This window comes from Dermacentor albipictus, chromosome 5 (genome assembly GCF_038994185.2).
Source record: "Dermacentor albipictus isolate Rhodes 1998 colony chromosome 5, USDA_Dalb.pri_finalv2, whole genome shotgun sequence".
In the NCBI taxonomy this organism is placed as follows: Eukaryota; Metazoa; Arthropoda; class Arachnida; order Ixodida; family Ixodidae; genus Dermacentor; species Dermacentor albipictus.
In genome coordinates, this window is record NC_091825.1 from 136,117,623 (window position 1) to 136,140,376 (window position 22,754).

The 22,754-nt window shown below is 47.8% G+C and overlaps 1 protein-coding gene across 4 annotated transcripts in view; it reads left to right on the top strand.

Annotated features, from left to right (window-relative positions):
• Nucleotides 1-22,754, top strand: part of LOC135909253 (protein FAM107B) — a 206,046-nt gene that overhangs the window by 63,687 nt on the left and 119,605 nt on the right. The window contains exon 1 of one of the 4 annotated variants that reach the window (XM_065441139.1): nt 11,997-12,492. The exons of the other annotated variants lie outside the window; for them this stretch is intronic. Within the exon in view, the coding sequence (XP_065297211.1) occupies nt 12,175-12,492 (318 nt within the window). The 5' untranslated portion in view covers nt 11,997-12,174. Of the gene's footprint in view, nt 1-11,996; nt 12,493-22,754 lie in introns of those variants that run through there. 4 annotated transcript variants of the gene reach the window in all.

The following is a 22,754-nucleotide window of genomic DNA, read 5'->3' on the forward strand; positions in this document are numbered from 1 at the left end:
TTACTTCTAGCACCCTTTTCGTCTTACCCATAAGGCGAAGTAATCAGTGGCTGACAGCCGCCGACTTTATTTTTTTTTTAGCTGTTGTGGCAGCGGCCGGGTGTGCATCAGAATGTGCGTACATATATGAGCTCAGTTGCCCGCGACGAATAAAGATTTGTGAGTTATAGGGTCATGCATCTTGCCTGTCTCTATCGCGTTCAGCATTTTTGGGCTGTATATGATCATGAGAACGTAATTTGCAGAAGACTACAAATGGGTCGGAGCGCATTCGGCAGACATTGTCAGATCCTGACTGGAAGCTTAACATTATCATTGAAAAGGAAGGTGTACAATCAATGCTTTCTACCAGTGCTAACACACGGGGAAGAAACTTCGAGAGTGACAAAGAAGCTAGAAAACAAGTTAAGGTCCGCGCAAGGAGCGATGTAACGAAGAATGGTAGGCGTAACGTTAAGAGACAGGAAAGAGCGGTGTGGATCACAGAGCAAACAGGGATATCCGATATTCTAATTGACATTAAGAGAAAGAAACGGAGCTCGGCAGGTCATGTAATGCGCAGGTAAGATAACTGGTGGACCATCAGGGTTACAGAATGTGTGCCAAAAGAAGGGAAGCGCAGTCGAGGTCGCCAGAAGAGGTGAGGTGATGAAATTAAGAAATTCGTAGGCGCTAGTTGGAATCGTTTGGCGCAGGACAGGGGTAATTGGAGATCGTAGGGAGAAGCCTTCATCCTGTAGTGGACATAGAATAGGCTGATGATTATGATGATCATTATTATGATGGTGATGATTATGACGACGACGACGACGTGTACCTTAGGGAACGACGGCCTGAATTTACTGCGTGTCAGAATAGAAGACCCGTCAGGTTGTAGTGAACACTCACCGACAGAAGATACGAAGTGCACTAATGTAGCAGCGATCTACGGCACTATGCGTTAGTGGCAACGGGCACAGGAGGTGCAGAAGATAGCTTCAGAGACGTTAAGCAAATGAGGAATAGAACATTTTGCCTCCTGCACCATCAGTGATAGGGACATTACCTGCGTTGAAATAACAAGAAACAGGACTGTCGTCACAACATACAGTAAATAAGGGAAAAGAAAAACTAAGTAGTAAAGAAACTCTACACATCTAATTATTATTCATGTCACGTACTTTGCTTTCCCTTCTGTTATTACACCCGTCTGCACACTTACACTGTTTGCATTACAGGCCCTTACAGGTTTTCAATTTAACATAATACGCTCTCGACGCATTGTTCATCTATAAGGTTTTGTTAAATGCACGGACTTAGGCATCATTCGAGACATTTTTTTTTTCTTCTATACCACCCGCCAATTTCGTAGTCTATCGCCACATGCACCATATATCCCCCCCCCCCTTTCCACCCACCCCCTCATTCATTTGGAACAGACAAGTACTTCTGTTATAGCTATTTCCAGTCACAGTAGCACCTCGATGTGCGCGATTTCGTAGAATATGCCACATATTTCCGTTAATAATGGGCTCGTTACGTATAGCCGACATGTATACGGGCACAACATTCGTTGCGCTCCACCAGCTCCTTCCCTGCACTTTCGTTATTTCCTCCCGACAGGAACAAGCAGCAATGAGAGAGATCGCTCGCGGCAGCGTAGTCGGAGAACCCATTAGGGCCGCCATTTCAAATCTATTCGACGGCTGAACGGCGAAATGCGAGCGCCTCCGCGCGTTGTACGCGCGCGTGTGCGTATCGCAATCTCCTGCGGAGCATGTGTGTTCCTCGCGGCGGCGGCGTCGGTTCGAAATGTGTGTCGCCGAGTTTTCTTTCTCTTTTTTTCTTTTTCTTCTTCTTCGTCTTCTATCCGTCTCGTGGGCTGTCCGCATGCGTATACTCACCTCTCCTCCACTGTCGTCTCCCCCGCTACGCCACCTCCTCGCCCGTCGAGTCCGCGTGCTCAGAAAACAAAGTCCTCCTAATTCAAACGCGCCGACCGCGATTCCAGTTTCTTTCGCGCATGCGATTGCGACTTCTCCATCGCGGTCGCTGCCACCCGAATCATTTCGATTTCGACAGGGCGAGAGAGGCGCGGGAAAGTGGCAGCGGTTTCTTTTCCTCTCTCTCTCTCTCTCTCTCTCTCTCTCTCTCTCTTTTTCCCCGGGCGACAAAGCGAGGAGCTCGCGACGTAATCTGAATGATGTCGGAAGCGCGAGCGGTTCTGATTGTATACGAGCACATCTTGTGCATGGACCCCGCGCGGCGCTCTGGCGAAAGGTGTTCGCAGAGGAGTCGATGAGACGAGAGCTAAGATGCGAAAATCGGTGCCCCGAAGCTGTCGTGGCGGTGACCTTTTAAGATTGAAAATTGCGGACACGAAGAAGTGAAGGGGCGATCGTGCGAGGCGCGATTGGTGGACCCTTCCTGCGTTTTGCCCCTTAACATCAGTACGAGTCTTTACGCTTTGATCGGTCTTGCGGGCCATGTGACTCCGTAAAGAGGTTACAACGCTTGCCAGCGCTGATGTGGTTGGTAGTTGATGGGTAAACAATTATTTTCCTCGAATGATCGAATTTATGTTGTAACCAATGTTGCATCATTTAGTACCGTTATAGTCAAGCGTTATATCTGTATTGTTTGCCAAGTACTTTCGGCACTTCTGTGTATTGTAATATTGTATCCTTATTTGGGGGTGGTGGGTACTACAGCCAAGCGGTTCACACTATAGTATTTTTTCTTTCTCTTTTAATTTTTCTATCTTCCTTTCTTCTACTACAGCTACAACTTTCTGCTCAATGAGCGCGTCTGCCCCGTACCGGCGGTTATATCTGGTTTCATCCTATCAGTGACCTCCTCGCCAGGACGTCCACTGATATCAGCGCAACCGTTTTTATTCTGTGTCTCAATCGCTGGCACGTTCATTCGAAACCGTAGATCTGTGGCGCGTTCAGTGGGGCGAACCCGCGGGCCGGAACGCATCACCATCGCAGTACGCCTGGGCACAGCGCGTTCCACGAGACCGCAATCACCAGCAGGAAGTCTAATTACCGTCCTCCTTTCGTGCACTTACACGCACCGTGGCACATCACCGTATAGATTCGCTCATAGTCGTCCCATAGCGCCGTATCCGACAGAGCGTTCACACGACGCTTAGCTTATTTCAGCCTCTCTATATTATAGTTGGCCGTTTACTCGATTGTCAGAGGCGCCATGTTTTCACAAACGGTGTTTCGAAGGAACCTATCTGGTGCTTTATCGTATGTATGGCGCGCCTTATTGAGGCGTCCTCTCCGTCTACCGTATACCGGCCAGCATGTTCCTACTGTGCGAGAATCGCCCTACACGGTGAATATATACCACGCCTGCAGTACTACTATGGGCTTGTCTTTCACCATTGTTCGCGCCCTCACTGAATAATACGAGTGGCAATAGCCGAGGGGTGTTACAGGCATATTTTTACCGCAACCTGTAGCTTTTATTCTTCTTTTTTTTTGCCTGGGTGATAGATGCACTGCACGGACGTTTATTACAGAGCTCGGGGCGGAAGATGCATGTCGGTATATATACTTATCGATGGCGAGGCGTATACCTCATCGCTATAGGTGCTCTATATAGGCGTGCTTCAAGATATATCGGCACACCGCGGCGTTACGAGGAAAGACGCGCAGTTGCTTCGGCTCGGCGGTGCTGTGCACCTGACACCGTTCGCGCTGTTTCTCTCGCGCGCGTGCGAACCACGCCCGTTCTGTCGTCATTACACGCGCGGTGAGTGCGCGCTGATGGCCGCCTTCCGCTCCCCCGTTGACCGCGCGCCGCGCTACGAGTGCTGCTGGGTCGTCGTGGTGCGGTGCCTTTGCGTTACGCCACGTGGCATACCGTGTAAACGACGTTGACACGCCGAGTTACTCAATGCGAGAGGTGTCCGCCAGCTGTCCTATAGCTATATCTTAAAGAAAGACCTGCAGCGTACTCCGATGAAGCTTATAGCGTCCCATCTGTGTGCTATCATTAAATTGTAACTGTACACTGTGTGATGTAGGATTGTACGGTGACACTGCGTAACACTAGGAACGCCTTTGCGCGCTGCGTGACAGTGCCCACAGAAACAACAGTTCGTGTGTACGTGCGTGTGTGTGTGTGTGTGTGTGTGTGTGTGTGTGTGTGTGTGGGTGCAGGTTTTCCTTTCACTTCTTTTTTTTCCTTCTCTCTCTCACCTATCGCATCCCCTTGCCCCTCCCCCAGTACAGAGTAACTAACCGGAGATAATCTCTGGTTAACCTCCCTGTCTTTCCTTTGCCTCTCTCTCTCTCTCACTAAAGAAAAAAAAAAGGTTTCTGACAAAACTTTCACTTGTTTGCTTGCTTTTTTTATTGGTTTGTTAACTAAAATTAAATTCTGAAACTCTGCCTGCCGATACCACGATACGAACCCTCCTTGGGTGCTTTGTGGCTATGGTGCTGCGGGCTGCTATCGCGCGGTATCGAATCCCGGCCACGGCGGCCGCATTTCGATGGGGGTGAAATGAGAAAATACCCGTGTACTCAGATTTAGGCGCACGTTAAAGAACCCCAGGGGGTCAAAATTTCCGGAGTCTGGGGGACTCCGGAAATAATCAGAAAGTGGTTTTGGCACGTAAAACCCCATAATTTCATTTTAATTTAACCACGATACGATTGTGAGGCACGCCGTAGTGGGTTGATCCGGTTTAATGTTGTCACGTAGCAGTTAAAAAAATTATGGGGTTTTTACGTGCCAAAACCAATTTCTAATTATGAGGCACGCCGTAGTGGAGGACTCCGGAAATTTCGACCACCTGGGGTTCTTTAACGTGCACCTAAATCTAAGTACACGGGTGTTTTCGCATTTCGCCCCCATCGAAATGCGGCCGCCATGGCCGGGATTCGATTCCGCGTCCTCGTGCTCAGCAGCCTAACACCATAGCCACTGAGCAACCACGGCGGGTCACGTAGCAGTTACGGTGAATGATACAGCGGCAGATCTGTGAATGACGAAACTAACTTTTATTGGGCGAACTTGTGCCAACAAAAGCAAGTTATACGCTCAAAGCACAGCGATAGCGGCGAACACGGTCGGCGACCGTCGAAATCTGATCTGCGGGTCAAGCGCGTCGGCTTTTTGACTTCGATTATCGAAGGTTCCAGAGTAATCGCTGGTGTCCGCATTGTCTTACAGAAAGCACTACACAATTCGCGTCGCTCATACAGTCCAATTACGCAAGGGTAGAAACGTCGATACCGTTCGAGAAACTTCCGAAACAATCAGGCGCGTCTTGCGCTGAGCGATAACATTTGTCAGAGGGTGAAACGCGGTCACCCTATAAACAAGTACACGTGTCAATATTGACTACGCGGGGTTCTTAGAACCGCACCTGAGTCTAAATACACAAGTAGTTATTCTATTTCTTTTTGACATTTCGCCCTGATTGATTTGCGATCTCCGCGACCGAGCTCAACGTGCGGCACCATAGACAAAGGGCTACCGCGCGACGGGTTCTTGCTTGCGCCGAAGTCGTACTTTCCGACGACCAAGACGAAGGCGCACGGGACACCTTTGATAGGGACGCTCTATTCTGTCTCCTGAAATCCCGAAATATCCGCTGAAGGCCGTGCAATGTGCTTGTGTGGAAGAAAAACGCAAAATAATTGGGAGGAGGAGGAGGAGGAGGAGGAGGAGGAGGAGGAGGAGGAGGAGGAGGAATAAACTTTATTTGTGCACAGCAGATTTGAGACCTAGGCCTCTCTACCTAAATGACGGCCTCGAGCCCTTGGGCCCTGGCGGCATCTTCGGCCTGCTGGATTGCCTTGAGTTGGTCATCCGGTGCACAGCTGAGCAACGCGGTCTCCCACTGCTCTCTGGTCTTATTTTATTCTGTATGGGTGTCCGAGGACAAGCCCAAACCATATGTTGTAGGTCCGCCCTTTCTTCACAGAATCTACATCTATCCGTGTAAAGGTCCGGGCAGTAGCGGTGGTAGGCCACCGGGTTCGGATATGTATCTGTTTGTAAGAGGCGCCATGCCGTCGCTTGCCGTCTATTTAGCGAGGAGTGTGCCGGGGGGACAATCTTTTTTTTTTTTTTTTACGCGTTAGCATTAGGAGTGTCAAAGTGGAAAGAAGTGTATGCGTGTGAAGTGTGTGGGAAGCCGGTCACGTGGTAGAGGTAGGTCAGGTAATAAAGGAACAACACTTTGTAATATGGTGAACGCGGTTTAAATCATGGATCCACATTGAATCGCCACTGATATTTTTTTTTCACGATAATATTTGGTTCTACTGCTGTTTACAAACAGAGGCCCTGTGCGGCTTCCGGTATATATAGTCCAGTAAAATATATTTAAACTTTTATTTGAAAACTTAAGAAGAAACGGTGGAAGAGACTTGGAAAGCGTTGAACCAACTAGATAACACGCTTTGTTTTTAATACGGCAAGGTAAACTAATATGACATGCGATCGGAACTTTGATGGGGCAACAGGCTCGCTGCTGCCACGGTGCGGCTGGGGCTGTGTGCCTTGGATCGTACTAAAGGTAAAGCCACGGTAAAGGCTGCAGGCCCGGACCACGTGAGCTATCACTCCGCGTCGAACAAGGCTTTTGGTGCGCGTTATGGTGCGATGTGCAAGTCATCGCGCACTCGTCATCACATGGTGTTGTTGCCTTCGTATACTTGTCGTTGTTTTGCCAGCTGCCCACATCTTATAGTGTACTGACGGTACAATGTAAGTTTGTGATTTCTGTTTTTTTTTCTCTCTCTTTGTCTTCCCTCTGAACATTTTATTTTTCTCCACCCACTGAGTGAGGGCACTTATTTCGGGTGCTTTAATCTCCTGCGTATGAGTTAAGATTAAAAAGACACAAAGTAAAGCCACTCATAGTCGGAGCGAATACCCTCTGAAACTGAGAGCTCTGCAACGAGTTTTCAGAGGGTTTTACAGAAACGAGAGAGAGAGAAAGAGAAAACATTGTTTGTGAGCTGCAGTCACATGCGTGCGCACGGCATCGTTTCACCAGGTAAAAAAAGAAAAAGAAAAAAGAAGAGTGCGCTGAACCAGTAGCACTGCCTTTCTCTGTTTTGCTTCCATCATCCTTCGTTTGCGTGGAAAGTCGGTAGCAACACTTGCCAGTACGCTAAGGCGTGAGAACGGAAAGTTGGCCGGTAGCTGTGCAAAAAGAAAAAAAGTGAGGAAACGCAAATGACCATTAACGGCATCCAACCGCTCATTTCTTATTTTTTAATCTCCTTCCTTTTCAATTACGTTGTTGTTCGGGGGCGTAATTCTTCGCCGCTGTCTCGCTGGTTTCGGGAAACCTGGAAGATGAGCTTTTCTCCGTGTTTTTTTCGCTCGTAATGTGCGTTCCGTCGTCGAGTATAGTGTTCTCCTGGTGGCACCGGTTCCTGTAATCCGTCTCGGCAAATCTGTGCAGCATTGGAGCACGCTCTAGCTAACCGCGGCCACCGACCAATATCGCGATAGAGTGCTAGGCATTATCTAATCCACTATCCAGCTTGCATCACTAACAGTGCCGTGGAGTCTGTCAAAGGGAGGAACAGTGACGGCCACCGTTACCGTGTATACACATGCCACAGGCGTCACGTGACATCAGGGGCCGTAGCGCTGTTTGCTCGTGAAAACGTTTGTGCTTTCCTGTCACGGCCTTGTTTCTGGTGTCGCCGGCTTTCGCGACTGGTCAGAGGCACGAACCGGCCAATCATGAACTTTACAGGTTCATTTTCTCTTAAGGCAAACACTTGTTCGGCAAGCAATCCGATGTGTGTATAGCGTAGACTTAGTACTGACATTGTGCTAGTTGCGATATAGCGTATTCCTCGCTTTCCTTTATTGCTACGTATCATGTATCATGTTTGTGCTTCTTTTGGGTCCGTACACATTTTTGGATCCGTATCTGCGTTAAACCTTGCCGGACGTACAAGAAAGTTGTATCCATCCATCCATCCATCCATCCATCCATCCATCCATCCATCCATCCATCCATCCATCCATCCATCCATCCGTCCGTCCGTCCGTCCGTCCGTCCGTCCGTCCGTCCGTCCGTCCGTCCGTCCATCCATCCATCCATCCATCCATCCAACCATCCATCCATCCATCCATCCATCCATCCATCCATCCATCCATCCATCCATCCATCCATCCATCCATTACACATGATGCGTCTCTGAGGTTGTTGTTTTGCTAATGTATGCGCAATTTCTTCTTTTGTTGTTTGCGTTAACTACCTTCACGCTGTGCTGTATTTGCCTGTCTCTGCCATTTGTACTCGTGGTCCTAGCCGATCTTACGCACAGGGTTTTTGACCACGGCTATCCCCATCCCTGGCGTTGGAATTAAGTTTGATTTGACTTGATCCAATTTCAACGCTATATTTGTACCTTATCGAGGGGAAAAAAGAACGTGGTTGGTTTGACATCTAACGCATATGCCCGTTAGTTGAAAGATGAACGCTTTCAAAAGATGGTCAATATGTTAGTGACTGTTCTGCATGGTAAAGAGAGATGTGACTGGATGTTACCGTATGGCCGATACATTGGACGCTGGCTATGCATATGGAACTGTTTATTCTTTACTTATCTAATTTTTTTATATTCTATTCTTTTTCTTTTCCAATGTTATTTATTATCCTTTTTATACATTTCTTTTAGTCGCTGAAAATTGTTTTTGGTGATTATGATATAGCCAGCTTCGCGGTGGCCTTTTTTTTTTCACTATTTGATAAACGACGACAACAAGTCTGGCAGGCCTTCATTTCAAGTTTAAGCTGCTATTCCGAAGGAACTTGTTCTTAGGCGAATGGGTGTTTAGGTTTCAGCTGCCATAAATGAAAGCTATGGAGTGTGTTACGCCGCAAGAGAGTCCACGATTCTGTACCAACACCGCCGGCGAATTACGTCCCATGCTGTAGGTGAAGCTGGCGGTATACGCTCCGCGGTACTGCACAGTACTATTTAGAGAAGTAAGAACGGTCTTGCCGGCCGTTAAGGGCTAAAACCGACGACACGGCCTGCGTCGCTCCGGGGCTGATTGCCTTTCGCTGCGCGCGTCCCGTCGTCGACTTGTCGAGAGAGAGAGAGAGAGAGAGAAGAATACAGGAAGGCAGGGATGTTAACGAGTCAATAGTCTGGTTGGTTACCCTACACTGGGGGAAGGGAGTCGAGGCGCGCGGAAAACTATCGAAGCTAGCTTCGCCGTCACACCTTTCCCAGTCTTCGAAAGTACCGAGTTAGAGACACCTTCTTCCGGCATGAAGGTAGGGCAGATATTTTTATGCGCGCGCGTTACCGATGACTCCATTTATCAGCCGTTTAGCGCCACATCTGCGCGTCTGAACGCGGTAATTTATGGACGTCGCCTTCCGGGTTTCTCTCTGGGGTAGCGTTACGTCATCTATCGCCTTGCAGATGGAGTTTTGAGACCCTCGTCCGGCTTAGTTTGGATCTTTGCATACGTAATGTGCGGGACCGTTGCCGTGTGTCTGTTTTCCCTCCTTTATGTAGGGCAATGGAGATGATAAGCTGGTGCTATAAGCTCGTCGTTTTACGATGCCCGGGGCTCATTTTGTCTCTTGCGAAAAAAAAAGTTTATGCCGCCGATCCCAAAGAAAGTAAAAAATTCCACATGCGCCGCACTGACAGCCTTTGCGCTTTAACCCTATACGCGTAAGGTTATAAGTCAGTAGACCATGTATGAGTAAAAGAGACATGCGAACGGTCTTCGGGCCTGCACTTTTATTCAGTTTTCGCAACACAGGTTGTTCATAAATTATTTCGTATAAGCAAAACGAAAGAAAAATATGACACCGGAACTTAGCATCACTGCTCTCGTAAGTGTGCTAGCTGCCCCTCGTGACAGCTCGCGATTTGAGACTCCCCGTTACAGACTTCACCGCATTCGTTATAGACCTATATTTTTTCGTCACACGGATAGCTACAAAGTGCGGGACGTCACGTATACAATGTTATCGAATTAAAAATCTGTCGCCTAGCCATGTAGTTTGTAAGATGTCAATCGACGCTTTATACAGACTCGTTTAAATAACTTTCGTGACAGCTTTATCCCGCATCATTGCGATCACGTTCGTGAGGCATGTAATACACCCGAACGCAGGAAAGCTGTCGTCTCTGGCGGTGAACATTAATTAACAAGTCACGTGACATCTGTAAAGCGCACCTATTTTCGACGTCGAGATCAGTATTCGCGAGAAGCGGCTTGCGACATCTACGGCAGCAAAGGTTATTGAGGCCTTGTGCCCGTTCTTCGATATCCTTGCTTTCCGCGCGTAACTTTTCTTTTTGTCGCCTTATACCTCAAGAGACCGGTTCGAATAATTGCCGATCTACTGCAATTCGCCGATGTCTCAAGCGCTCGCTGAAAAACGAAACCTCAGTTGACGAGCTAACTTGCGTTTTTATCACCTTCCGGCGTGCGTGAGAAAAATATGTATAGAGCGCTTTTGTGCTCGGGTAACAAAGCGAAGACTATTTCACTTTGAAGAAAAATACAACAAAGGGCGTAATGCCGCGCGCCAGATCACGATATTCCTGTATAGAACTGGAAGTTTCGTATTTGAAGGTGGTCTCTCAAGAAATCTCAGCCGGATGAAATGAAGTTAAGAATACACGGGCTGTGTGCGTTAACGGGGCTGTCGTATACCTCCAACTGCGCTGCAGAGTGTAAAGCTCTGTGAAATAGCTTCGTACATAAAGCTGCATGACAATGTATAAACTATATGCAAGTTAGCCAACCATGTTACTCTGGTTAACATCTCTGCCCTTCATCTCTTTCTTTCTTGTTGTTTTACTATATATATCGTTCTACACTGCATCGTTATTGAGACCATCATATCGTATAAGAACAGCCTTAGCAGAGATCATAGTGCGCCAAGACCTGCAACAGTCACGTGACAGCATAAATGAGGTTACTCAAGGGGCGGTCTGTTCCAGTTAGGCTTATCAGCATTGCTTAACAATCAATTACTGGTAAGTGTTAACTGGAGCACCAGTGCATTTCTTTGCGGATTTTGAGGACGTATTTCTCGAAACCGGCGCTAAGCACACGATTTGTACTAAATGGAAGCGAGTTCACCACTACTCGATTTCGGTTGCGCAATTGGGACATGCGTCATAAAGTGAATGACTACAAAGATAATTAGTGAATCTCTGTTAATTAATTGTAATTCTGCAATTTTTCTTCGTGCAAGTGATGATCGGCTTCTCTGTGTAATCCAGCTGACGTGACCGAGCTATTTGCGCTGTCTGCCGCAGACGATTTTAATGAGTCCGTTGCCACTAAAGAAAAGGTCGCACGGACATCGTCTGTTGACAAAACGAACTCATTGCGTATAAGAACAGCCTCAGCATAGTTCGCCAATCACGCACCGCTTATCTAACACCGACAGCCACTGCGTTTCAATCCAGACCGCGACAGCCCGGGGCACACGGCGCAACGCCCGGGTCGACCCGTCTCGGGGCCGTGTCGGTCGTTCGGCCCGCGCGAGCCGTTCCCTCGCTTCCGTCGACCCGCAGATAAGTTGGACCGATCGAGACCGCGACATCAAACGGTCTGGCAGCAATACATCGGCATTTCGAAGAAGGGCGAGATCGCGGCGGCAATCCGAACGAGGCTTTCTCTCTCCTCGCAAGCAGCAGTACCGGGGCCACGCGAGCGGAGGGGGGGGGGGGGGGGAGCTCGATTACGTGACCCGTTTTTTTCTCGCCCTCGCTGAGGCCTGCCGCGGCGCGACGTTTCGTTGTTTATGCCTCACCCGGAGGGGAAAGTGCGCCGCCGCCGCCGAAGAAGAAGTGGCCGGACCACGCTGGTTTCCTGCGAGCGGCCGACCTTGTTGCTCGCTTGCTTGCCGCTGCACCTGCGAACGCTAGCGACGCCGGCGGCAGCGTCAGCAGGCGCCAAGGCGGACGGCCGCCAAGCTTCCTACAGAGAGAAACTTGCCTCCCGTCCCGACGTCGTAGTTACCGGGGTGTCTGCGCGGGCGCTTGCGGTGGCGTCGTCTGCTTTGTATAGCAAGAGGCGAGTGTGTTGTTGTTCGTGCTTCGAGCGCCTGCCCGTTCCGAAGAGTGTGTCGTCGAGTGCACGTGCCAGCGCCGATAGCGCCAGTGACGTGCGCGAGTCTTCGAACGCCGAGCTGAGGAGTGTGCGCGCATGGTTTTGCTCGGCGCCTCGACCGCCGCCACCACGGCTGTCCCGGGGAGCGTGCTTCTCGACGAGCGATGCGCGGCCGGCATGATCGGCCCGCGGGGCGACAAGTGCGTGCGCATCAAGGCGCACCCGTCGCATTCCATCATCGAAAGTGTGCACCAGTGGCAACGCGACGGACTCTTCCCGACGCCGGCCACGCGATCGGAGGACGGAAGCGGAGAGACGCCGCAGCAAGCCGTCGCCCCTCAGATCCAGAGGACGGCCGCCCCCAGGGGTGTCGCCAGGAGCGCGTCGGCCGCGCACGTTTCGGCCAGGGCACAGGTAGTACACACGAGATTCACGCGCGCTGTCGGGGTGAGCACGTGCTGCGATATATGCGGTATCGGCAATGGGGATGTGTTGGATCCGGAGTGCTGGATAGGGCAGGAAAGAAGTGTGTGCGAGCAACTGTTGTATACGCTGTAGATTGTGTAAGCACTCCTTCAGAGGAACAGAGCAGGTCGTCTCGAGGCCATTGATTCTTATCATCTATAGTTGATCTTGATCAGTTACGGCATTTCCAAGAGATTGAAGACGGGAGTCCAACTCGTACTCCAAAACTTTCAAATACTGGTCATTCAACAAGAAACACTTACACTGTTGCACAGTTGGATGGTATAGTGCAGTGGAAGGTATATACGCGCGAGGCGTGCTCTGGCGATGGCGAGTGAGAAGACGGTATTCCAACGCGGAGGGTCACGAGGAGCAAATGTGTGCATTCGCACCTGCGTGTGCACTGCGTACTGGCTAACGCTGGCCGCGTAGCTTCCGCTCCAGTGACACACTGCTTCGGAACACTGTGTAGCTCTGGCGTAGTATACCTCGTAGCACTGCCCAGTAGCAGCTTCGCTCGCGGACCACCCTACAGTGATATGAACACTTGCTCCGTTGTGACAACTCCGGCAATGCTCATCTTTTGTCCGACGCGCAACTTTCTAGATGCACTTCTCGCCAGTGCATCTACATCAAACTCATCATCACGCAGGCACAACTTCATTTTCTGTTCGCCATAGCTTTGCAGACATCGCAGGCTGTTCAGTTTGCACGCGCTGCTCAGCGCGCGTCTTTTTGCTCGTGCCCTGAGCGCCAGTTGCATAGTATACAGCGGCGCCTACCAGTTCGTGAAGCAATATGGCCCTGCGCGGTGTTCGTCAAACCGCGCGGTTGCCTTATCACTCCCGGAACGATCATCGCTCGTGAGCCACTCATCATCGCCTCTCGCGTGATCCACCCCGGGGCCGCCTCAGCGCTTCTCGCGCACTGCTTGCTCATTAGTCGTGCACTGCTCATCGTTTGTGTGTTAATCACCGCCTCCGCGTTGCATGTCGCCGGTGCCCTGCTTTCGATTTTGCGCTGCACGGTGGCCATCGTCTTTATCACCACTCGTGCTCTACTAACATGGCAATGTACAAACTTCAAAACCTTAAAAGTTTTTTTGCTTGGCCTTATCGACCATGTTTTTGTTGGGACCTTTATACTCGCACTCTTACCTTACATTCTCTCTTTTTTTTCTATTTGTACTGCTCTTTGGCTACACTTGGTCAGTCATACAGCAAGTAATGCGAGTTCGTTTCTATTGGTAATCAAATTTGGTCCTTGTGCCGTCAAACACACATCCAGTCGATCATCAAACCCCGTGGCGAAGCTTCCAATAGCGTGTCTGGCGCTCAAGTTCAGTATTTTGAACAACATCAACCTAAACAGCCGGTATTTAGAGAAACGTATGGGGATTGATTGATTGATTGATTGATTGATTGATTGATTGATTGATTGATTGATTGATTGATTGATTGATTGATTGTCACGCGCCTAACCAACACTTGAGCGATATGAGACACCGTAGCGGAGGCCTATACGGAATTGTCTTGTTTCCTTGGACTCCTGTAATATGCGCCTAAACGCACGAGCGCGTACTGCGGTAATCGAACGCGCGACCTCACGCTCACAAGCCGAACAGCCACTGAGTCGCCGCGACGCGCGATGCAACCAACCAGCACGACCAACGACAGTTTAAACTTTGAAATCAAATAATTATAAAATTTTCTCTAACTCTCCACGACACTCCCTACGTTTTTTTTTTTCTCTTTTTCTTTTTTTTTTAGATGTCGTTCTTTCCAACGTTCTCCACATAAACACACGCTTGTACTCGTCCTATCAAAGGACGTGACACATGTTGCCAGAATGCCTCGGCGCCGTAACATTGGTGGTTCGGCCCTTGAGTAGACGTAATGGTAGGGCCTTATCGTGTGGCGCAAACTCCTTGCCCCCGCATCTATCTTGTCGCGTGCGGCGCGCGCCCTAAATCACTAGCGTTTCCTTAAGTCAAATGGCACCTTCGCGTGTTCTAGCCCCAACTTCGCGTACACTGTGTGTGCACGTGAGCCTATACGCTGATATAATGAGGGATTAGGACAGAAAGACGAGGCTGAATGTGTTCATTCCAACTCAAAGCAAGCACGGAAAGAACACGTTGAAGAGCGGTTGCCTCATTTTACATCCAGCAGAAACATTTTGACGAGTGCAACAACACGTGAAGCAAACCATGGTGATTGGTTCGTAGGTTCGTTAACGTGTTGGAATATGAGGCGAGACAGAATGGGATGGGACGCTCGTATAACTGCCCGTTTGCCCCAAGCCAGGGAGTTGGTGTAAACGCGGGCAGCTGGCAACCGTGTAACAGCTGGCAGCATGGTCAAGGCTTTGTTTTGGTGTTGCTCCTGCTGGCTAGGACACGTCCAAAGTAAATGGCTCTGTAGATCCCTGAACACGGAGAACAAGTGGCATGAAATGCTTTTAGCCGTCTATACAGGCCCGTCATTGAGGCCGACCTCTCCACCTTTCTTCTTTCATTAAAGTTGTATGTATGTATGTATGTATGTATGTATGTATGTATGTATGTATGTATGTATGTATGTATGTATGTATGTATGTATGTATGTATGTATGTATGTATGTATGTATGTATGTATGTATGTATGTATGTATGTATGTATGTATGTATGTATGTATGTATGTATGTATGTATGTATGTATGTATGTATGTATGTATGTATCAGTGGCGTAGCCAGAAATTTCGTTCGTGGGGGGCTCACTTTGCAGCTCGACCTCCTCCTACTAGAATTAGTCGAGGAAACAATATATATATATATATATATATATATATATATATATATATATATATATATATATATATATATATATATATATATATATATATATATATATATATATATATGTCATTCAATAACCTTGTTTACATTTCCTTGTTAACCTTGTTTACGCTGTCCTTTGTTAGAATGTATTGCGCAGGAGCAGCTGTCACCGGTTGTGTATTGCGAGTAATTGCTCCGCAATTATAGTCGCAACAGAGAGCACATTTACAAAGCAAGAGTTCTGCAAAATATACGAGGGCGAGTCAAATGAAAGTGAGCCAATGCGAATATATGACAAACGGGGTACTTTATTTAAAAGTAGTCACCATGAGTATTTAGACACTTGTCCTACTAACGAGTCGCGTAATTCCCGTCTCATCAGACTCCTTGGGTTGCTGCCTCAAAAATCTGTAAATGACTACACGTCATCTTCGGACACGAATCTGGTTCCCTTGAGCCGTTTTTTTCAAATTTTACCAAATGTGGAAGACGCAAGGCAACAGGTCTGGGCTGCATGAGGGATGTTGCAGCATTTCCCACTTTAACTTTGCCAGTTTTGTATTAACCACATCAGCGACGTAGGAACGGGCAACGTCGTGAAGGAAGATGTTCCCAATGCTCAATTTTCCACGTCGTTTGTTCTTGATTGCGATCGCAGCCGATCCGACCTTTCACAATATCTGAAACGATTTAGAGTCTCTCCAGGTCTAGAAAATTCGATCGATAATGGCCCCTAACGATCTAAAAAGAAGTCAACACTTTTCCGACAGAAATGACGGCCCTTGTTTTCCTTGGGAGTGGTGAATTCAAATGTTTCCACTGTAAGCTTTGCAGTAGTGTTTCAGGCTTGTAGTAGTGGCACCATGAGTCATTCCCGGTCACAATTGCAGACAAAAAGTCGTCACCCTCATCTGGGGTTCTTTGACGTGCACTTAAATCTAAGTACACGGGTGTTTTCGCCTCCATCAAAATGCAGCCGCTGTGAGCGCGATTCGATCCCGCGACCCCGTGCTCAGCAGCCCAACACCATAGCCACTGAGCGACCACGGCCTTTTCAATTGTGTTAGGAATGATTGCACAGTGGCTTTGGCCCGGGCATGGATCGTCTTAGTGACTTTCATGTTCTTCTTTGAACAGTTTGCTACAACGCTTCACAGTGGCCATTGAAACGCAATCTTCCACGCATACGGCAGCCATACGGCGAATAATTTCTTTTTGGGAAACATCTTCATTTGTCAAAAGCCTCACGACACAGAGCTGTTCAACTTTTGGAGTGTCCATTATGTCACGCAGTCATGTTCAACCCAGTGTATGAGAGCATTAAAGAACATTTAACCTCACCTCTGCATGTCACTTGTAAATGCGATGCGTATGTGCTACGCGCATGCCTCGAAAATAATGAACCGAACCATTATTGCGCGGCGCGGGTTGTCTCACTTTGATTTGACTCGCCTTCGTACATTAGGAATGCGAACATACAATGGAATATACAAATGTGAAGATACAGCTTGATACAGGGCAAAAAATTGTCACTGGAAACAAAGTTCACTGCGCATATACACAAATCCTCGCAACAAGATGTTTAAATATACGTATAAGCTTCCAATAAATCTACGTACCTAAGAAAAAGCCACTATATATAATGCATCAAACAAGGCAAATAAACAGGTTGCGCAGCCACAGATACACAGATCACAGCACCCCCCCCCCTCCCTCCACTCCCAAAATGCATCGCATGCGACGGAAGGCGGCGCGCTTCCTCCCCGCTTTTCTCCCTTGCGCACACAAGACTGAGCCACCATCGTCGGCTCAGCCCCTCCCCCTCCCCCCCACGCTTTCACTCGCACATAGAGCATGCGGTCATGATGTTATCGCCCTTGGCCTTTATTTATACGGAACATGAGGGCAACGGCAGAAATGCGCCTGGAGTCTTCATATAGCTGCTATCGCAATAATATAATAGTATCCGGCAACTGAATCGTCGCGTGGCCCATTACTTTCCGCAAAAGAAGTAACAAAATCGAACTTTCACCATGCGACAATTCGCTGCGCCGCAACAATGTCTTCTTTTTTTTTCTTTTGTGGGGCGGGAGGCGGCGAAATAGAATAACGCAAAGGAAAGCATGTTGGCTACAATCGAATGCCTACTCTGGGCACCTAGTGTGGCTACCGAAGGAATATCGAAGAAAACGTGTGACGCTCGGTCCACAGAAAAGCATACGCATACTGCTCGCTATCCTACACCGGCGAGACAAAATTTTCCGGAGAGGTTGCGCTCAAGCGAATGCGTTGCAATCCGTCGAGTCCCCGCAGTGCTGGCGGCGAGCGACTATGCATTGTTTCTTTTTCTTGTCTGCTGGCCAGAAAGAGTCCAAAACTCTGCCAGGTGAAAATGCAGTCGGCCAGAGAAAAACGAACGCGCATCCAAGTGCGCCGCGCTGTTGGCGATGCAGCACGAGAAAAACGCATGCGCTCTGGTTGGATCGGCAGCCCATGGGCTGCGTGAACAAAAAAAAAAATATATGAAGAGGCTCAATGCATCCTCGCGAATAAAAGTCTAGGTAGAAAAATAAATAAGAAATTAGTTACAATGATGGCTTTAGTGTCTTGACATGAATGCTTTGGCGCAGGTGAAAAATAAATGTCCGTATTCTTTTCTGTGACCTGATGGCACAAATGAACCGCCACAACGCTTTGTCTCGTCGGACCTCGCTGCGTGCTTTGTCAACTTGTCTGATAGTATGTTCATTTCGCTTGTCTCGTTGTATGGCCCGATGTACGACTTTGGAAAAGTCGATGCACCTTTGGCGTCAAATGTTTACAACAGCATTAAACCCACAAAGTTCCGGAATTGAAAATCTAAAGCACGACTTTGGAAATGTCAATGCACCTTTCGCATCAAAATGTTATGAGAAAAGTTTCAGAATTGAAATCCAAGCGCTTCATAGATACTACGGCCTCCGCGAGATGCCGAGACGAGCCCGCTCGCCATCATAACGCCCATGAAATTTTGTGCTCGGTGGGGCTCCTTGCGTTACGATATGCGAGTCTCGATGCATGGGCGTTTCCGCGAAATCTAGCCCGATTTCTCAATGTTTGCGCTAAAATGTCCTTTCGAGCGTGAATTAAGGACATTCTAGACAAAATCAAGCATGATTCCGGGCGCCGGGAGGTGTTTTCGTCGGCGGCGCATGAGAGCACGAAAAAATTTCGGGGGGGGCTGAAGCCCCATAAGCCCCCCCCCCCTGGCTACGCCCCTGGTATGTATGTATGTATGTATGTATGTATGTATGTATGTATGTATGTATGTATGTATGTATGTATGTATGTATGTATGTATGTATGTATGTATGTATGTATGTATGTATGTATGCGTACGTACGTACGTACGTATGTATGTGTGTATGTGTGTATGTATGTATGTATGTATGTATGTATGTATGTATGTATGTATGTATGTATGTATGTATGTATGTATGTATGTATGTATGTGAAACCACGATCTAATATAACTGCTATGTGCCATGGAGTATGTAATGTTGTGTTGTCGGCGGGGGATCAGGTGGTTCCGTAGCATGATGGAACACTGCACTGCGAAGCAATACTACGTACAAGGACTTGAAGAACTAGGAACTAGGTTTTTCACGTCCTTGGTCCATAGCATTGCATCGAAGCGCAGTGTTCCACCAAACTCTATAGTATACCCATTCCAGATAAAATGTATGAGCGAACGAAATGTTGAAGGGGGACGGAGGAGTGAGGTGGGTCATTGAGGCGATGACGAACAAGTCGTTAACGATTATACGTTATCACGTCGCAATAGTACTCGCCACAGAGCTATCAGCATCGGCTTAATGAATTTCACTACAAAATAAAGCTATCGATACGAGGCCTCAAAATACGGATTCCTGCGTCAGCCGAACACGCGTCTTTTTTTTTTTTTTTGCGATGAAAGTTCCTACTCCCTTCGCTACTTCTTGCTCATCGTTTGACTTTGTTTCACTTTCCTTGGTGTCCGCTATGCAATCTAGTAGACCGCATGTTATCTGTTCCGCACATTGCGCCGCCTGGCGAGTCCCTCGTCTTCCCCGGCTACCACCTAATCTGTCATTATAAATTTCTTTCCTTCTGTCGTTGCGCGATTCCTTGCTTCCTATCAGATGTTTTTATCAGCCTGAACTTTTTCACCCCTTCGAGTAGTACTGGCAGAATGCAGGGATCATAAACCTTCTTTAAAAATAATTATGAGGTGATTGATTGGGAGTGCCTGTCAAACACCCTTCATTCTATTTTCGTTCTTCTGCCTTTCCATGTCACATGACTCCAGTGACAACATGCATGGTCTATACATAATGGATAATGTATACTCGTTTTCCGCTACCACAGAATGACATCAGTTGCAATCTATGTCATTCCAGCTATGTTTGCGTATCTTAATTTTCGAGTTTACCGCTTAGGCTTTGTAACTTCAGATCATCAGCCGTTTTGTTGAAAGTCATGGGACGGTTGGTGTTAATACGATATTCACCGTTATTGTCTGCCTGTATCTTCGCCGAATCTAACTGTGTGGACACTTTTTGGGGATATGTAAAAATTAACAACGGACATTTTGTTGCCAGCCTGACAGCCGTCTTTAACGGTATTTTTCCATTCTTGCTATCAGCGACTACAGTAGCTGTGAACGGTCGCCGCTCTTCAACGTATTCACTTTTGCATTGCCAACGCCTTTTCTGATTATGCAATGCTTGCATGACTACTAATGTCTCCGCTGAAGCGAACACTTTTTCTTTTTTTTTCTTTTTTTCTTTGTGTCAGGACGATCTTGCAAGATGCTGCTGTATTGCTCCAACCACGTAATTTGTACGCAGCGGATCACCAATAGGAATCGCAATGACACCAATGTCCCCCGTCATCTGTATCTTCACTTAAGGGGCAGTAGGAATCACTTTTTGTTTTATTCACTTACATAGTCTTCGAGGCGCCTCTAATAACGAAATGGCGTCAATTGGGAAAGCTCCTAATATTTTTAATTAGTTCAGCTTAAATTAAATATGCAACCTCCTGTATATCGCACCGGATACTCGTTGCGCAATGAACTGAAGAGACGAAAAGAAAAAGAAAGAGAGGGAGAAAGAGAAACAGGCCAATATCGAGCGCACGTACAGTAACGCTCACCATTAAGTGTAACACGTAGCAGGGAACTAAGCCAATGCAAGTGCAGCGTTTCTTCATCTTTATCGGGAAAAACAAAAGTGACTGATATGCGTTAGGCAGGTATCTACACACGCAAACAGGATCTGCTGGCATCCATACCATATCTTAGCGTTGGCGTGTGATTGTTGCAGAATGAATGAATGAAAACCTTTATTGGCTTTAAAATGGTGTTACTATGTCGGATGGGAAGCTCTCAGACGAGCGCTCATCTAATGAGCTTTTCCAGTCACTTCTGGGTGTATATAGTTCACCAGGATACACCTAATTTCCGAGGCATAGGGCGGTTCTAAAACGAATGCACACAAACACGCTAACACAAATTAGTTCACACACCGCCTGTGCGCTAATGAACTCCTAAGCGAAAGCCATCGTTCAGCGAGTCCTTTTAGCACTTCGCTTCCTCGCGCGGAATGCATCTGAATAGACGTTCCGCGATGCTCCTATACAAGTGGGTGTGCGTTTATGCACAAATCGGCGCCAAATTCAATGCCAGATTCGCTTCGTAAATTAAGACTGCGCCAGAGCATCTCGGCGATTGTCCCAGAGACAATGGGGGTGCTCGGAGGATGGAATTAAAGACTGAGCGGCGCGAGGCGACTGGGAGCCCTCTCACCGGAGAGGTTCGCACGGGCATGCAGCAGCCACTTGCTTTTGTTCAGGGACGCGCGTTTGTGCAAGGTTTGGCGGGCCGCCTATACTCGTCTGATCGGCTTAATTGTCCCGCCAGTGTTGGACTGGGACTTCGCCTACAGGGTGACGGCGCAGATTAGTTGGCCCCGACAAAGGTATGCGCCATTGTCCGCGCCAGAGAATGCAGTGTGTGTCTTGCATGTGCGAATGGCGATTGGCTCTTTAGCCAACGTTACGGGGCTTGGAAGGTCTTTTGGTAGCAGTTTCGTGGCTATTGGACATTATTTCCTTATAAGGGGCTGTCAAAGAAGTGTACGGAAGCAATACAGATGATATCTTTCCCGTGCGCAGCAATATTCAGTAGCGTTTGTCTCTGGCTTTCAAGAAGAAAGCTTTCTCACCGGATTCTTTTCTTTAAGGAACGTCCTACGTATTTGATATATCGAAGCACTATTTCGTTTACGAGTTGTAGCTCTCTGTAAATGTTGCAGAGAGAGATATATATACGGTGTATATACACTGCTAGCTAGCTCATACCATGTCAAATGTTGCTGAATGTGATTTTTATTCGAACAACTGTGCTATCCGTGCGTCCGCATGACATGTTTATGGAAAACATCGTTAACGTTTGTGGCATAGCGCCGCAACCCTGTAGACATTGTTTCCTACAATATCTACTACAGAGAACTCTGGTACGTGGTAGCGTCTACTGGAGGCTTAAGTATAGCTGTTCAGACAGAATGGGAATGGTGGGTGAACACTGATTCGCCCGCGCTTCGTCCTTCTGGCTTCGAACAGACTTGTGATATTACTGATTGACAGCTTTGAACAAGATATTGCGTTACAAACGCAACAATTCCAAATGGTTAAATGAGTGTGCTGGAACTTTTTGTTTTCGTGCGTTTATAGAAAATTATGATTTATTGGAAAATTAGAAAGATGTGAGAGGTTGTAGCAACAGGTGGATTTAGCCTGGCGATCGAGGCCGGCAACTTCTCCGCCCGGTCGTCTTTTACAATATCATTGCGGCGTTTCAACACATGTCCATCATGCTGCAGTCTCTTTTAAGAAAGATAAAGTGTAATTATAACGTCACGACAACGCCTGAAGCTACAAGCACCAAGATTGGACCTCTCGTCCCTTTCTTTATTTCTATCTTTCGTTTCTATCTCTCTCTCTGTGTCTCTGTCTCCTCTAATCTCTGCCTTTTGCTTTGGAATAGTGCCTTTACGTATAATAAATATACGGTTACAAATAAACATTTGTTTCGTGGAGGTAGTACAATATGGAAGGGTAGTGAGGTGAGTGAATCCAGTTCAAGATAAGCCAAATCCGTGCAACAATCGAATTCCCACATCATCATCATCAGCAGCATCATCATCATCATCATCATCATCAAAACATTGACTGGTCTTTACAGGGTCATTTGTTGTAGTCAGTCAGGGTAAGACTGGGTTCAGCACGGGTCGGGCCCTTTGTGCTGGGCTGCAACGGCCTCAGCTGCCCTGCGTGCTCGATGCACGAGACCGTTTAGGTCCTCGCAGCGAT